At 51.8% G+C, this 16,593-nt stretch overlaps 1 protein-coding gene across 1 annotated transcript; it reads right to left on the reverse strand.

The window, feature by feature from the left end:
• Window positions 1-1,342: 1,342 nt before the first annotated feature.
• Window positions 1,343-2,293, reverse strand: LOC132321484 (olfactory receptor 14A16-like). Its single transcript, XM_059834975.1, has one exon. The coding sequence runs from the start codon at window positions 2,276-2,278 to the stop codon at window positions 1,343-1,345; it is 936 nt and encodes a 311-aa protein (XP_059690958.1). The 5' UTR covers window positions 2,279-2,293.
• Window positions 2,294-16,593: the final 14,300 nt, after the last annotated feature.

The raw sequence follows: 16,593 nt of genomic DNA on the forward strand, positions 1-16,593 counted from the left end.
CGGTGGCATCAAAATTACCCTAACGCATCTTTCCTCTTCAAAACCTTTCATCTCTCTTGGCCAAACCTCTCTGCCCTCCTCCAAATCTTGTCCCAGCTCCCCCTGACCTCCCCAAATCTGTCATCTTGTTGGGGGCAGCATTGCAATGGCTTTCGAGACCTCAGAGTATCTGTATTCCCACCGCTGGCTGCTCAGACCTGACCTCACAGCCAGCACCCAAGGGGACACAGCGTGCTGCTGTGCTGGAGAGGCCTCGTCACAGCGCTGCCCAGAGGCGCTGAAGGCAGGCGATGTCTTCCACCACCCCGAGGTACTCTGCCTGCCTACCAGCTCAGGCTCCAGAAGGGCTCCCAGATGTCATGGGATTCATTTCCCACGTGGGTGCTTCAGCTCCAAAGGACAGCGACCACCTCTGTGTGGGTAACTGAATCCAGTAGATTTTCAGGAGAAAACTGGAAACCTCTGCAGAAAAGAACTCGATGTAATACCTGGAAAAATCTTCCTTTCCAGCATGGCTGGCTTTTCATGAAGTTTCATGATTTTCTTCATAGTTTTTTATTAATAGCAGCAAGGGCAGGTACGGGCAAGCTGATTACACTCCCTCGCTTTCTGTGAGTGGTTTTATGCAGCCCCTCACCAAAATAAATTTTCTTATCATTTCTTCAATTGGAGAAGCATTGCTCAGAAGAACTTCTGTCTTTATACTGGCACATTTCATCTCTACTTCTGCCTCTCTGTCTTTTCTCCTTCCTCTGCCTTTTCTATCTCCAAGGAAAAGACTCACTGCATGACAGAATAACTCAGGTTGGAAGAGACTTGACCATTGTCTTGTCCATCTCTCCTGCTCGAGGCAGGAGATGCTCACCCTGATGGCTCTGCCCTGGGTATGTCCCTCAGTGACACTCACCATCCCCACTGTCACTAGACACACCCAGAGATCAGTTCAAAATCCATCCCTTGGTCTCTAAGAGGTCATAATGTGACAAGGAGGTTTTTGCTCCCATATCCGTGGATCAATGGGCCCTTTTGGACTCTTGTTCTGCTTGATAGCAGCTTTGGAAGAAGAGCCAACCATGCAGGAAGCGTTCAGGGGAGACCCCATTTTACTACAGAGCTAGTGTGAGAGAGTCAGATATGAGCCAGAGTTACACAAATTTTTCTGAGGTGGCCAGATGAGAGAGAGCACGTTCCTGCCTCAGGTGTAGTGGGACAAATTCAAACAGTCATGCAGGAAAATGACAGGGAGAAATAACAACAACAAAACCAGCAACAGAGTGAATAAACAAAGCTCTAACACATTACAGGATGCACTGGGAATCATGTGTGAAGGAGATGGCAGGTCTCAGCTGTTGAAAAGTGTCCGTGAAAACCATTTCTTGATGGCATCCTTGAGCTCCTGGTTCCTCATGCTGTAGATGAGGGGGTTCACTGCTGGAGGCACCACTGAGTACAGAATTGCCACCACAAGGTCCAGGGATGGGGAGGAGATGGAGGGGGGCTTCAGGTAGGAAAACATGATGGTGCTGAGGAACAGGGACACCACAGCCACGTGAGGGAGGCACGTGGAAAAGGCTTTGTGCCGTCCCTGCTCAGAGGGGATCCTCAGCACGGCCCTCAAGATCTGCACATAGGACAGCACAATGAAAACAAAACACCCAAAACTAAAACAAGCACTAACCACAAGAAGCCCAACTACCCTGAGGTAGGCGTCTGAGCAGGAGAGCTTGAGGATCTGTGGGATTTCACAGAAGAACTGGTCCAAGGCATTACCTTGGCAGAGTGGTAGTGAAAATGTATTGGCTGTGTGCAGCACAGCATTGAGCAACCCACTGCCCCAGGCAGCTGCTGCCATGTGGACACAAGCTCTGCTGCCCAGGAGGGTCCCGTAGTGCAGGGGTTTGCAGATGGCAATGTAGCGGTCATAGGCCATGATGGTGAGAAGAGAAAACTCTGCTGCACTGAGAAAGAGAAACAGAAATACCTGGGCAGCACATCCTGAGTAGGAAATGGCCCTGGTGTGCCAGAGGGAATTGGCCATGGCTTTGGGGAGAGTGGTGGAGATGGAGCCCAGGTCGATGAAAGAAAGGTTGAGGAGGAAGAAGTACATGGGGCTGTGGAGGTGGTGGTCGCAGGCTATGGCAGTGATGATGAGGCCATTACCCAGGAGGGCAGCCAGGTAGATGCCCAGGAAGAGGCAGAAGTGCAAGAGCTGCAGCTCCCGCGTATCTGCGAATGCCAGGAGGAGGAGGAACTGGGTGATGGAGCTGCTGTTGGACATTTTCTTCCTCCGGGCATGGGGAACTGTGCAAGGAGAAAAAGGCAGTGACAAGTTGAGAAGGACTTCTCTGACTTCCCCCTCCCTCAGCTGAACGATGAGTGAGTCAGCTCACTCCCCAACCCCACCAACTGAGCGACATGGTGCCTCACAGTTTAAAAAAAAACTGAGGCATCTACCTGCCATGAAGACACACCTGGCGCTGTGTCCCCAGACTTGAAGTCAAAACAGAAGCTGACCTTCACCCTCCACACCAACTCCTGAGATTGAGAGCACCACAGGCAGGTGTGGAAATACATAATATGTCTGTGGTCTGAAAAACTGAAGCAAGGAGAGAAAGGCTGATGGGCAGGCAGTGAAGCCTTCCCCTTACCCAGCCGTGCTCTCCACCTCACAGATAGCAACACTGCAGGGCACTTGTTTTTAGCATATTTGTTGTGTATCGACTGTAGGACACATGCACTGGTCCTACGCTGGAGGTCCAGCTGCTGAGGAGGTGAACAACCCTCTGCAAATGTCCTCAGAGTGATCTGGAGCTGAGGGCAGCCCTGACCCACACAGCACCCTCTCAACAGCAGAAGCACCCTGCCATTGCACTGGTCTCTCCTTCCACCCCCAGCTTCTCCCCACAGCGCCGTGGGGAGCTCCCCGGGCAGGCTGAGTGCTGACCCTGGCAGGCGGCAGAGTCCCTGCCCCAGCACCCAGCCCCGGGGGTGCAGGGACCCTGCTCGGAAGGACAGCCCTGGGCACCCCTGGCTGCACACCCACCTTCACACCCTGCAGCCGTCCCTGGCAGAAGGCAGCCCTCATGCCCTGTCCCGCTGATGGTGCAGCAGGGAAGCCCTGCTCTGGAGCACCTCCTCCTCCTCTACACTGGAGCACCTGTGGAGGTTCTTCCTGAAAGGTCTCATAGTTTGTGGGATGTGCCACCATTAGGAGATCTGTCCGTGAACTATACCTAAATTGCCCTGCAGCCAGAGACTTACCCTGTCAAGGGCTGTGAAGATTTCTCCTCCAGTGAGCTCGCCTCTGTCCTCCCACCCCAGACTGCCTTTAAACCCTTCAATGCCTCACTCCTCATCCCTGGGAGAAGGCAGCCGTCATGCCCTGCCACCTCCTCTACACAGGAGTGAGATTCCTGGGGACTATGCCACGTTTATGAGAGCCCTCCACAAACTCCAGCTGCATTGCCCTGCAGCCAGAGACTTACCATGTCAAGGGCTGTGAAGATTTCTCCTACTTTGCGCTCTCAGCATACTCCTCCTCCTGACTGACTTAAACCCTTCGCTGCCTCACTCCTCTCCCCTCGGTGCCTGCAGGCAGTGCCCTCAGCCCTGCTGCGCTCTGCAGAGGAGCTGCTCCTGGGCAGAGCTGTCTCTCGGTAGTGCTGCCCGCTTGCCCTGAGCTCCCTCTGTCCCAGGAGCCCGGCACAGCTCAGCAGCAGAGGACCATCTCAAGGTGTTTTAATGACCCCTCGGGTGGGTTTGGTGCCGAGTCCATGAACCTCAGACAGGGAGAGGAAGTTGAAGAAACCTCTCAAGAAGTCAGTGTCTGATGCAATCTCCACTGTTTCTTGCAGTGTTAATGGGTCCCACGGAGGGACATTGCTGACAAAGCCTCCCCAGGGGCTGCTTAGAGCAGAAAACTCCGGGCAGTGATGACAGGTAGGCAAAGGCAATGTGAAGGAAGAGATTCTGAGTAACCCTGGATGTGTTACCTAAAGGCAAAGGGCCAAGCTCTGACCCCCAGCCCCTGGGAAGTGAGATCCGGTCCCTCACACATTGCTCAGGGCTCTTCCTGGGGCGGTGTGATGTGGGGATGGGCAATGCCCAGGGCAGGACTACGGTAGGATACCTCCCAGGCTCCCAGGTGGGGAAGGGGAGGCAATGAGCCCCGAGTGCTGTAAGGACAAGGTGCTTCCTCATGGGTGTCAGTGGCAGAGACAACAGCCACAGCCGAGGAGGGAAAGAGCTGATCTCTCTTGGGGGCTTTTCTGACTTTCTCCATCCCTCTCTCATCTCCACCATTGGCTGTCCTACGGTCTCCTACACCTGCACCTCTTTCTCTGCAGGCTGTAGACATCCACCCTGCTACCCCACCTGGCTCTCACCTGAGCATCTTCCTTTACTGATATCTCTCCATCCTTCCTCATTGTCCCTTGCAACACAAAGCCTTGGGTTGTTCCAGTCTCCCTCTGGGTGACTTCTTACACCACAGCACTGCCCTTCGAGTGACATTTCTTTTTCCTCGTGTCCAGTCTGGAGCTCTCCAGCTGCACTTTGTGCTATAAGTTCTTTCTCATGCTGTTTCCCACTACGAAGAAAAGATTCATCATCTCTGAAACCACCTTTCCAGCAGTCTCAGGCTACTCCTATACTGCTCTGAGCCTCTCTGCCACAGGGTCAATGCTGCCCAGGTCCCTCAGCCGCCCCACACAGATCATATGCACCCGGTCCCATACCCCATCTTGGCAGACCTGCACTCGACAGTCTCTAGTTCCTCCTGACTTCTCCAAACTGGGGAGCCACCCTCTGGGACACACCCATGTGTGTGGAGCCACACCAGTGCTGAGTCAAGGGGGATGATCTCTCAAGTTGTCTGGGTGGCCCACACTCCTCCTAACACAGCCCCACGTGCAGCTGCCCTTGTTCATAGGGACCATACGCTACTGGTTGTAGTGCATCCCTCGTAGTGCCCAGGCCCTTCTCCTCAGCTGCTCACGTCCCAGCCTGTCCTGATGTATGGGGTTATTCTCCCCCCGCGCCCCACCACTGCAGCTCGGATGCAGAAATGTTGAACCATACAACTGTCACAGAGTTCCTTCTCTTGGGCTTCCCCTCCCTCCACCATCAGGAGTCCCTCATGGCAATCGCTCTCCTGGCTTCGTACCTGGTGATCTTAGGGACAAACCTGCTGATCATTCCCTCATTCTTGCTGAAGGAGACCTCCACAGTCCCACGTACTTTTCCCTCTGTAACCTCTCCTGTTTGGAGTTTTTCATCACCATATCCATCATACCCAAAGCCGTAGGAAACTTGTGCATGGCCAGCAAAGCCATATCCTGCCCAGGCTGCTTAACTCAGTGCTACTTCTACTCCCTTCTGGGCTGCATCTTCACATATGTCCAGCCTTCAAGTCACCACATTTCCTGAAACAAGGCAGTGGCCCTTCTCAACACAGTGCCAACTCCTTTGATGAGTCCCTTTGTTTTCAGCCTCAGGAACCAGCTGATGAAAGATGCTCTCAAGGCAGGTTTCAAAAGAAGTGGGATAATCTTCAGAAACTGCTTTTCCACCTGAGGAGAGGTGTTGTAAGTGGATTTTGAAAGGGGAGAGGGGTGGGGAGGGCAAACACATGATTATGATGCATCTGCAGAAATGAGACCTCTCTTTCTTAGCAGTGTAAGATCTCCTTAATCGAATATCACACCAGACTCTCTTCTGCAACACGTCATCATAAGATGACCCTGCATAGCAATGCCTTTCAAATGACCTACAAGCACTTTACAAACCCTGGTGAATACCACAGTGGCATTTTCTAAGCGTGCAAACCAAGACAGAGAGCAACAAGCAGAGGACTTCATCCCTCCATGGCACACCCAATTCTCAACAAGCTTCACCCTCGTCCGGTTCTCATGCAACTGCGCCTTGCTCCGAAATCTGGTTTCCTGATTATTTTGGTGACAGATCTTTGCTGAACCTCTTAGTCTTTAGGAAATGACAGGACATAGGTGGAACATAATGAAGAGAACAATAACAGCTTAATTTTTCCACCAAGTGGAAAATACATCTCCGTTAACGTCCTGGTCAGAACAAAAACATGCCTGAAATTCAGTCCAGTTGAACTGTTGAGAATGACCTCTCTTCTAATTTGGTCCAGAATCTAGAATATTGGTCAGGAATGTAGTTTGGAGTAACAGTGCACCTGTCTCCAGATCACTCATGTTTGGTGAAATAAATGTCCAGTCCTTGACACAATGCTCCCAGAGCCAATACTTCAGCTAATCCAGCACATTCAGTGGAATTAGCTTGTTCAGACATAGACTTTTATAACTTTAATGTCTAAAAAGATGAGTTCATTCTCTGGCCTCCTTTGATAGCGGGGAAGGATCAGCACTCTAGAAGGTGATATCATCTCCTCCTACAGTGGTCTTCAGGAGAACTGTACTTAGCATAGACTTGGCAGCTTCGTTTTCCCATAGGTAATGCCAAGTGCCCTGAGCCACATACCGGGCAACGTGTGGTCATTTGCACAAGGGAGGGACTCTTGCTCAGCGGGGCCATCCTTTGAAGACATGAGGGTTACAACTGTGCCTTAAAGTCTCTCCAAAATTAAAAGGAAACCTCTCCTCTTCTCTAATCCCTGTCACAGTGTTGCCATTTAGTGCCAGTGGCTCTTGGCACAGTGGCAGCTATGAAGTGAGACCACGTGTCTTGGTACAGCCCTGTCCTGCCTGTCTTCTCATTCCAGCTCCTCTTTCCTTAGATACCCTTTGTGTGTCCTTGACACTGCTGAACCCAGATACAGGCAGCGTGGTGGTCAGTGCAGTCAGAGCTGTGGGGCATAAGCTAATGGGCACTCACACACCTCAGTGGACAGGCAGAGGTTGGGGCAGAGTGTATGGGGCCAGGGTGCCAAGACATGTCCCTTATGTTCTCAACTCTCTTAATCTCTCGCTGTCTCTTTCTCCATCTTGCTCGTATCTTAGGGATCCATCTCAATCCCTCAGCTCTCTCACAGTTGTCTCTCAGCCCATGTCTCTCACATACATGGGATGTGATTTACAGCGAGCAGTGAATCTGAGGCACCCTCCCCATGGAAGCACCTTCAGGACCAAGGCACCCCAGTGTAGGTGGGGTGAATCACTGAGTAAAAGGGCTCCTCCATTCCAGGAGCTCTCTGGGCTGTCTAGGTGACTGCCTCGGCCATCTCCAAGTCACGATAAAGATATGAAGTTTGAGACAGGGAATCATCAGGGACTTGTGCCAAATTGGGGAGCCACCCACTGGGACACACCCATGTGTGTGGAGCCTTCCCATTTGGACTCACACTGGTATCCTACATCTGCATCAGAGCTGCAGTCCTGAGGATCCCAACCATCATGGGGAGGCAGAAGGCCTTCTCCACCCGCTCCTCTCACCTCATCGTGGTGACTGTTTTCTATGGCACCCTCGTCCTTGTCTATATGACACCCAGGACAGCCTCCCTGAGGCAGCTCCATAAAGTCCTCTCCTTTTTCTACACCATCCTCACGCCCCTGGTCAATCCACTCCTCTGCAGCCTGCGGAACAGGGAGGTCGAGGGGGCTCTTGGAAATGCACTCAGAAAAACTGTGGCCTACCTCGACAGCTCACACTAGTTGTGATCCACCAGGAATAAACAGGTGGTGGATCTCTTCTGATCAAGTGGGGACCACTCGTAAGTGCCTCTTTTGTGTACCAGGTATATCTTTAGAAGTGCAGAATCTTGGGACTGGTTGTGGAATGAGAAGCGGGAGAAGGGAATTTGTGTCTTAAAGAAATATAGGTCTGGTCTTGAAGAGTGTAAAAAACTTGCCTGGCTTTCTTCCTTCTTTAAAGTAAAGCCAGTTGTGATCCTGCAAGTGGGAGCTGTTGAAATGCCGGACCTGCCCAGGAGTGGGAGGAAACTGACTCTAAGCATGCTGTTTTCTCTTCTGTCACCCAGCCAGGCTGAGGCGTGGCATTCCTGCATGTCTGGGATTCCTCAGGGCATCTCCCTATTGGCAGGGAGAAGTGGGCAGCTGGATCAAGCCCTTCCACTGGACATGTCTAAATCCAACTAGGGGAATCCCATCCCTTTGTTCTCTGGGCTTCCTAGCAGAGGACAACTGTGAAAGCTACTCTGATAGGGTCAGCCCCTCTGAAAAAAAAATAAAGTAGATCCTTGCGCAGAGGAAAGATGCACAAGTTGGGTCTCAGTTTCCCCATTTTTTAACACAGAGATCATTACTTCCCCCTTCTTTCCTTCTCTTATTCCGACTCCCCTCCACCAATGTAATTACTTATTTGTTTCCCACTGTCTGACTTAGATACTGCAAACCCAGTCCTCCTGTTTTCTTCTTTCTTGCAAAAGAGAGCAAGGTCAGCTCATGGGGCATGACTGAGCACAGACACCCCCAGCAGCAGGCTCTCCCCATTTCCTAGGCTGAGGCAAGCGCACAAGGTGGGAATGTCTCCATCATCTCTGATTTGCGCAAGGGTCTTCAGCCCTGACATACTCCCACAACACACTTGTTCCTCCTCCACCCACAGACAGAAATTCCTTCCCACTTCCAGGCTCAGGTCTTGGTTGCAAGAATTTGCTGCACTTCAGAAGAGGCCTTGAGCTTCTTGGCTCTTCTTGGTGCTTAAGGCAATCTTCTGGGCTCCCTCCAGATTTCATGGGGGGACTTCTTGTCTCTAACAAGGACTTTATGACAAGTTTATATGAAATGTTTGTTTTTCTGTCATTCCTGTGTGTGGAAAGAGTAGACACAGAGAAGGAGGATATACACCAAAAGGGATGCGAGTGAAGTGCCAGTAAGAACCAGGTGAGCTCCCCCCATGCCTGTGGCTTCCTGGCAAGGAGTCTGTCCTGAGAAGGGCATCCAGCCTCTACCCCACTCTGGAGTGGGGAATCAGCAGCACTCGTGCCTCCTGGGGGACACAAAAGATGACTTTTCAAGGGCACCTTTCCTCTGAACTGCTTTAGATTTGTCCTTGAGGATGAGGTATAGTGGCTGACAATGCAAATAGTGATTTAACTGGCATTGCCCAGAGTGGTCATCAGAGATGCAAACTGCTATGCTGCAGATAATTATATTTAGGCAGATTAATGCTGGGGGTTTGGTTTGGTGTGGTTTCTACTTTTTTTTAGCTACTGATACTCTTAGGGAAATCACACAAGCACCTGAAGGATTATTGAAGGTTTTCTGAGAGAAGCCCCAGCAGATTAGCATCTCAAGCAATGGGGTGCCAGAGGGCAAGGGAAGGATGGTTTGGGCACTGACCTGGGATTTGGGAAACGGAAATGAGTTCTCCTCTCCTTGACACCCTGCCCTTTTCAGTGAGGGCTGTGAAAAACTCTGCCAACTAGGTCGGAATGCACAGCCGTGTCAAGGAACTTCTGTCTAACTGCAGCAATGTGGTCCTGACAGCTCAGGAGTTGAGCTTCCATTTGAGTCCAAACCGCGACAATTCACACTGCCTCCGTCTTCACTATGACACTGGGTGTTGTGTGACACAACTGTCCCGGATCTCCAGGCAGGATGGGCAAAAGTTTGATAGCTGAACCAGAACTTTTCCTCTTCCTGGAAATGTCAATGCCACAGGCTCGAGCCAAGAAGCCCAAGAAACAAAACTTCCCAGAGGGTCAATTCATGAAAACGTCCCCCAGGCTGTGGGACTTGCTCTTGACTGACAGAGAATTTGTGAGTGTGGACAAATTTGTGAGTCTTCACCTATTTTTCCCTCTCTCTTTGTAACTTGGCTCTCAGCATTTCTGTATTGAATCTGCTTTGCCACTTTGAAAATGTGTCTTTGAGAAACTAGCTCGGGATATTTTTATTACCTTTTTTTTAGCCCAAATGAATATGCAGCATTGAAGTGGGTTTCCATATATGGAGCAGTTTTGCACAATGTCTGCTCCAAGAGGAGAAATATCTCAGCCTGCATCTGGAAATGAATGAAGCTGTGGGTGGTAAATGTGCTTCTTCAGACGATATGTGGTATGCATGCAAGAGAAAATGTTGTGAAGGTGAATGGGCATGAAAGAAATGGAAAACTGCCCATCCAATGGAGCTCTGCAAGAGGAGGATGGAGCTGTACATAACATGGCATGATCCAAGTGGGATCAGCATGGAGAGAAGACATTTGTAGGGAAGGTGTTGCAATGGAGTACCTTGACGTCACCCAACTGAAAAAGAGAGATTGGAGAGTGCGCTGAAGTGATGGGCAGAAGCATCCTGGGCTAAAAGACCTTGGCTAAGAAAAGGTTGGAGGGATTTGGGTTGCAGAGATTTGAGGTAGTCCTTCCAAGATCTAAGCAGGCTGACCTTTGGAGACAAGTGAAAATAAGGAAGCTCTCAAGGATGTTTTGCCATTTGTTGTACTCTTTGCTCTCTCTTATCATTTAAAGATACAGTATTGCCCTTAAGTAATCCATGCTCCATATCTTTTTTCTCTGCTTTTTTGAGGAGGGGGAGGTGGAAGAGAAGAATAGTTTCTTTTTTAACCAAAGGCAGCCAAAGGGCAGATCCCAGGTTAGCGAAAAGGTACAAAGGAAGGCAGAATTTTGATGTGGTGTACACTGGCACAAGAGGATTACCTGCATTTCCATTCTCTGAAGTCCTAACTGGGCGACTGAAACCGTGGAAGCTCACAGCTCCCTTCATCTGCCCTGCATTTCAGCATGTAAAATTAAGCTAACTGAGTCATAAAGTTGGTTTTGATTCTCTTCACAGCCTAAAGCACAGCATGGGGCAGGAGACAGGCAGGACACCTAAAGAGGACTCACACTCCTCTGCACAAATGCTTAGGTGCTTGCAGGAACCACAGGAGGCATGGCATACCGATTCCAGGGTTCAACGACCTGGTCAAATGCCTTGTCTCCTTCTCTGTAATGGTGGCATCGATGCGTGGCACTCATGTGCGGACTCTGTACAAGGATCATAGAATCATTGATTCATAGAATGGTTTAGGTTGGAAAAGACCTTTAAGACCATCAAGTCCAACCATAAACTTAACCCTGCTAAGCCCACCACTAAACCATGTCCCTAAGCGCCTCATCCACACATCTTTTAAAAACCTCCAGCTATCGTGACTCAACCACGTCCCATGGCAGCCTGTTCCACTGTCTGACAACCTTTTCAGTGAAGAAATTTTTCCTAATATTCAGTCCAAACTTCCCCTGGCACAACTTGTGGCTGTTTCCTCTTCTCCTATCACTTGTCACTTGGGAGAAGAGACCAGCACCCACCTCTCTACAGGGGGACAATCACTTCCCTAGTCCTGCCGGCCACACTGTTTCTGATACAAGCCAGGATGCAGTTGGCTGTCATAGCAATGTTGGCCAACATATGAAAGTTTCTTTTCCATAGGTATTCAGAGGGATCCTTCTTGTGCTCGGAAGAGGCTGTCCTGCAAGGCCTATCACATTTCCTGAGCTCCTTCCCCCTTCAGAGCTGCTTCCCACGGCACCACCTGGATCAGTCTCCCCATACATCAAAGTGTTCTTCTCTGGAGTCCACCAGCCTGTGCTCTGCTGCTGGCCTTCCTTTGACACCTGGCACCCCACTATTTCCTTGTTTGCCAGTACTGGCTCCAGGTGAGCATCCCCCTTACTGTCCCACCTGGCAGCTCTGTTAGGAACTTGTCCCAGGAGCCTCCAGGCTGCTGGCATCCTGTCGCTTTGCCTGGCCAGGGAATGCCAGGGCACTTACAGTCCCCCACAGGAACCTGCTCCTTAACCTGGAGACTTCCTCGGCTTGCTGAGAGAGGACTTTTGCTGTTTCCTCTCCCTGACCAGGTAGGATATGACTGCCAAGACCATGTCACCCTTACTGACTTCTCTTCTCATCCTCACTCAGAGAAGCTGGCCCAGCCTGTGGCCCATCTCATAGAGGAGCTCCATATATCCTAGCTGCTCCTTCACACAGCGTGCTTCCCCCCAATACTTGTCCTCCCTGTCACCTTCTCCATCAGAGCCTGTATCCCTCCACTGCAGCACCCCAGCTCAGCAAGCTGTGCCACCACTTCTCATTTAATCCCAAACCATCACAGTAGAGTGACAAGTCCTGGGGCTTCAGCTCCTCCTGCCTGTGCTCCAGCTCCCCCTGGCCATGCACCTTTGGGCTACAGCACCTCAGCCATGGCACTGGGTGGAGCGCAGACTTCTCAGAGGGAAACCTGATCACTGATCCTGACCATAAGACCATTGTGAATCGAGCAGTTAGTACTGTGCTGCGCTGTGCTGCGTGTATAGCGTGGCCTCCGCACCTGTACTGTGCTGCAGAGATCCCTTGGGCACAGGACAACCTCGGCAGCTCCTTGTCACAGTGCAGCCTGCGGGCAGCTCCCACTCGGTACCGGCCATCATGGCACCTGCATGGCCTTGTCTCTGTCTGACAATGCAGCAGGAAGGTCTCATGAGAACATCATTTCTGACTGACTGTGGGGAAGAGGAATAGAGTAGTTTCCTCGTAAGGGAATACGGTAAGAGTTTGAAGGACCAAAACGGGAGACTGTCTTCTCTGGATGGGGTCTGCATGGCGTGCTGCACATGCTGGGAGTCCCATCTGATGCTACACCACCTGGGCATCCCACCACCTAACTGGGTAAAAGATTACCTATACTATTCTCTCATTATAATCCTTGACCTTACTGCATTTTAAGTACCTTCCTTACTGGGATCATAATGGATCTACTGGTGAAGAGCTCTCCAGCACACTCCAATGGACTGGTAGGTGTGCAGTTTGCTCAGGTAACCCCCGGCTTCATCCCCATTCACAGCTGGTTGTTCTCCTCCAGAGCCCTGCCTCAAAGCACAAAGGCCTGGGAGACCTTGCTGGTGGAAACTGAGGCAAAGGGGACACAGAGCATCTCAGATCTATCTACACTACTCTTACTAAACTTAGCAGTGGTTCCACAGTCTCTCTGTCTCTTCCTTAACTCTTCCTGAAGCAGCAACAGGTCATCTTAGTGCCCTTGAATTCCCTTTTGAGTGTCAATTGAGTTTTGATATGGACCATTGCTGTGCTTGGAGGATGCGGTCCATGAAGACAAGATGTGTGCAGGCACACTGAGAAAAGGATTGTTCTATTCACGGACTGTATCATCAAGGGAGTGAATAAAGATCCCTGTGTGATGTGCTTTGTGTTCACGCAATGCCTGCAGCTGTTGGGCAGAGAAGGGACAGACTTTGCCTCTCTGATGATATCTGATGACTGATGCCTCTGAGTGATGGCAACAGTCAATGGCACACAGGCACCAAATCGCATTCTCTGCGATGCCACCTGGGGTGTATTGTCACGCACCCACCCTGAATGGGAATTGCTTTCCTGTTGGTCCTGTGATTTTCTTGCCAGCCCTGGCATCTCATGTAGCTCTGTGGGCCTGGATTTGAACATTACATTGAGCAGCTGCCTTGAATTCTGTACCACAATGTGGGGATGAACACAAGACAGCTGCCAATACAGTCAGTGAAGATCTAGTAAACCCAACACCTGGAGGAGAGGAAGAAAGAGATGGAGCTCTCCCTATGGCATACGACTCCATTCCATCCTATGAATAGCTCTATAGGCTGACCTGAACATAACAAGTAGGGACAGGTTCAGTTGCCCTTAATTTGGGCAGCAGCTGTCCTTTCAGTTGGCCAAAGGAAATTCCCAAGAGCCTCCAAGAAGATGCCCCAGATGTTGGCCTGTCTCTACATCAGCCTGCACGTATCTTCAATCTGTCTCTATTACCGGCACACATCTTTGACCACCTCTGGCACCTCAGGTGTCACCAGACAACTGCATCTGAACAGCTCACTCCTGGCCTCCAGCTCCATTAATTACCATGGGAGCTGAGAGCAGGAGCTCACATGCAGGTGCCTATTGTGTGTCCACCTGAAGGGGGGCAGGAGGAATCCCACCTGCTGTGGGTCTGTGGTGTGCATGGGAGGGAGCTGAGTGCCCTTCCAGCCCCAGCACTCCAAACCCAGGATGAGATGCCTTGTCGGGCTCAGCTGCATCCCTTCCCTCAGCAGGGGTAAAGGAGATCCCTGCCTGTCCCTGTCTGGCTGTCCTGTCTAAAGATGGGCCAAGAAAAGTTGATATTTAGGCGTGACTCTGTCTCTCAGCAGGGAAATGTCAGTGCTGGGAAGAAGTGTCTCTCCCCAGCTGCGGGAGGGAACCTCAGTGATTGCTCCAGCCTGTTTCACAGCAGGTTCCCCTGGAGCCCCAGGGACCCCTGGGGGGAGCCCCGAGGGGCAGAGAAAGTGCCGCCTTGGGCTGCTCCTCTGCTGCTGAGCTGGGCCGGGCTCCTGGGATGGAGGGAGCTCATGGCAAGCGGGCAGCGCTGAGGAGAGACAGCTCTGCCCAGGAGCAGCTCCTCTGCAGAGCGCAGCAGGGCTGAGGGCACTGCCTGCAGGCACCGAGGGGAGAGGATCAAGGCAGAGAGAGGTTAAAGGCAGTCTGGGGTGGGAGGACAGAGGCGAGCTCACTGGAGGAGAAATCTTCACAGCCCTTGACAGGGTAAGTCTCTGGGTGCAGGGCAATGCAGCTACAGTTCGTGGAGGGCTCTCGTAAAGCTGGCATAGCCCCCACGAATCTCACTCCTCTATAGAGGAGGTGCCCCAGAAGAGGGCTTCCCTGCTGCACCATCAGCGGGACAGGGCATGAGGGCTGCCTTCTGCCAGGGACGGCTGCAGGGTGTGAAGGTGGGTGTGCAGCCAGGGGTGCCCAGGGCTGTCCTTCCGAGCAGGGTCCCTGCACCCCCGGGGCTGGGTGCTGGGGCAGGGACTCTGCCGCCTGCCAGGGTCAGCACTCAGCCTGCCCGGGGAGCTCCCCACGGCGCTGTGGGGAGAAGCTGGGGGTGAGAGTGTCGACCCAAGGCAGGGAAGTGTCCTTCTGTTTTTGAGAGGGTGCTGCCTGGGTCAGGGCTGCTCGCAGCTCCAGATCACCCCCAGGACAGTTGCAGAGGGTCCTTGTAGAGAAGGGCATCAAAGCAGCAGTCACCTGAAAGGGAAGAAGTTTGTGCTTTGAGTTTTCTCCTCGTCGTTTGCTGGGTGGGCAGGGGGAGGTGGGAATTTTTTTCTCCATTTTGCACAAGGCATTGAGACTCCATTTGTTGTTAGGAGCTGTCTGAGCTGCTTTTTAAGTCCTGCTCACCCAGAGATGCCCCTGGGTAGTGCCCTGCTGCCAAGAGGGGTCTGCATGCAGAGCTGAGCATGCTGCAGGTGGGATGGGGTCTGTGAGCATGAAGAGGGAGGAGATGTGGGGACAGAGAAAGAGGTCCTGGCCAAGACAAGCTCCAGGCAGCAGAGCCATGGGCAGGGAGGAAGAGAGAACTGCTTCCAGAAATGCCGTTGGAGGGGGGATTCAGGCATCTCTCTGCCATCCCCTGCAGTGCAGATGCCTTCCCTGGAACAACCCCCCGGTCTCCTCACTCACACAGCAGAGCCTCTGCCCTTAACGTCATGGGATTTGGTCATCAGTTGCCTTCCCAGCAACCCGGCCACCACAGAGGAGAGATGCTCGAGTGCCCGACTGTGTCTCCCTCTTCTGCCTCCCCTGGCAGGGGCACTTTGCCATCCCCTCTTCTCCCTGCCGCCCTTGTTCATACTGTTACGCTCACTGGTGGGGGGGGCTGAGGATTGAAGTACAGCTGAGACACCAATGCTGCATGTACTGTCATGCACGTACGTCCATGGAGGAAAAGCAGCCAGCTTGCATCCTGTCAATCTTTGGGCCTCTGGGAACTGCAGTGTGTGCGGCTGGAAATGATGTGACCCTCCATTCAGAATGTAACGAATTTAAGATATGTGACTTTTTCCTTGAGAGGTCCTGCTGGGTTGCAAGCTGCCGTCCAGAAGCACATAGTTCTCCCATGACATCTCTGTGTTATCTAGCAGTCCCATGGAGAAGATGTCTCAGTGCTAAGGCCATGGAGATGCTGCTGGGCAGCTGAATGTGGGCAGCTGTAATGAGCCCTCTGTGTCCCTGGTTGGGAGGGCAGAGCGGAGGTCTTCCTCGGGAATGGTTAGATGGGGTGAGGGCTTTGGAGAGCTGCACTTGGAGAGTGGGTTCCTCTGCTCTCACTGGTGTCATAGAATCATAGACTTACAGAATGGTTTGGGTTGGAAGGGGCCTTTAAAGGCCATCTAGTGCAACCCCCTGCAATGACAGTCCCTTTGCCTCTCAGGACCCACCAGGTGTCACACGGGGTGCAGCAGAAATGCCAAGGATTTCTGCCTCAAAACCACTCTTCAGCTGTGGTGGGGCAATTAAAACAGAATAAACGAAACAAAATCCCCACAGCTCTGCTCTGCCGTCAAGTGATTTGGAAGCAACAATGCTGAAAAGGTCTTTGATATTGAAAGTGGATTTAATCTGAGATCACCCTGTGTTCCTACTGAGCTATTGCTGTAGGCCAGGGCTGACACCTACAGAGCCCACAGCAGAACCTCCTGCTCTCTGGGGCACCCTCAGCCAGCACCAAAGAGAGCTCACAAAAGGTCTTCCTGAAAAGACTGAATAGATTATACTCAGAGAAGTCTGCCCTAACTTGTCACAGTCGTGACCTTTTTGAACAGGTCCCCAGGTCCCGAGGAAGAAA

This window comes from Gavia stellata, unplaced genomic scaffold (assembly GCF_030936135.1).
Source record: "Gavia stellata isolate bGavSte3 unplaced genomic scaffold, bGavSte3.hap2 HAP2_SCAFFOLD_42, whole genome shotgun sequence".
Taxonomy (NCBI): Eukaryota; Metazoa; Chordata; class Aves; order Gaviiformes; family Gaviidae; genus Gavia; species Gavia stellata.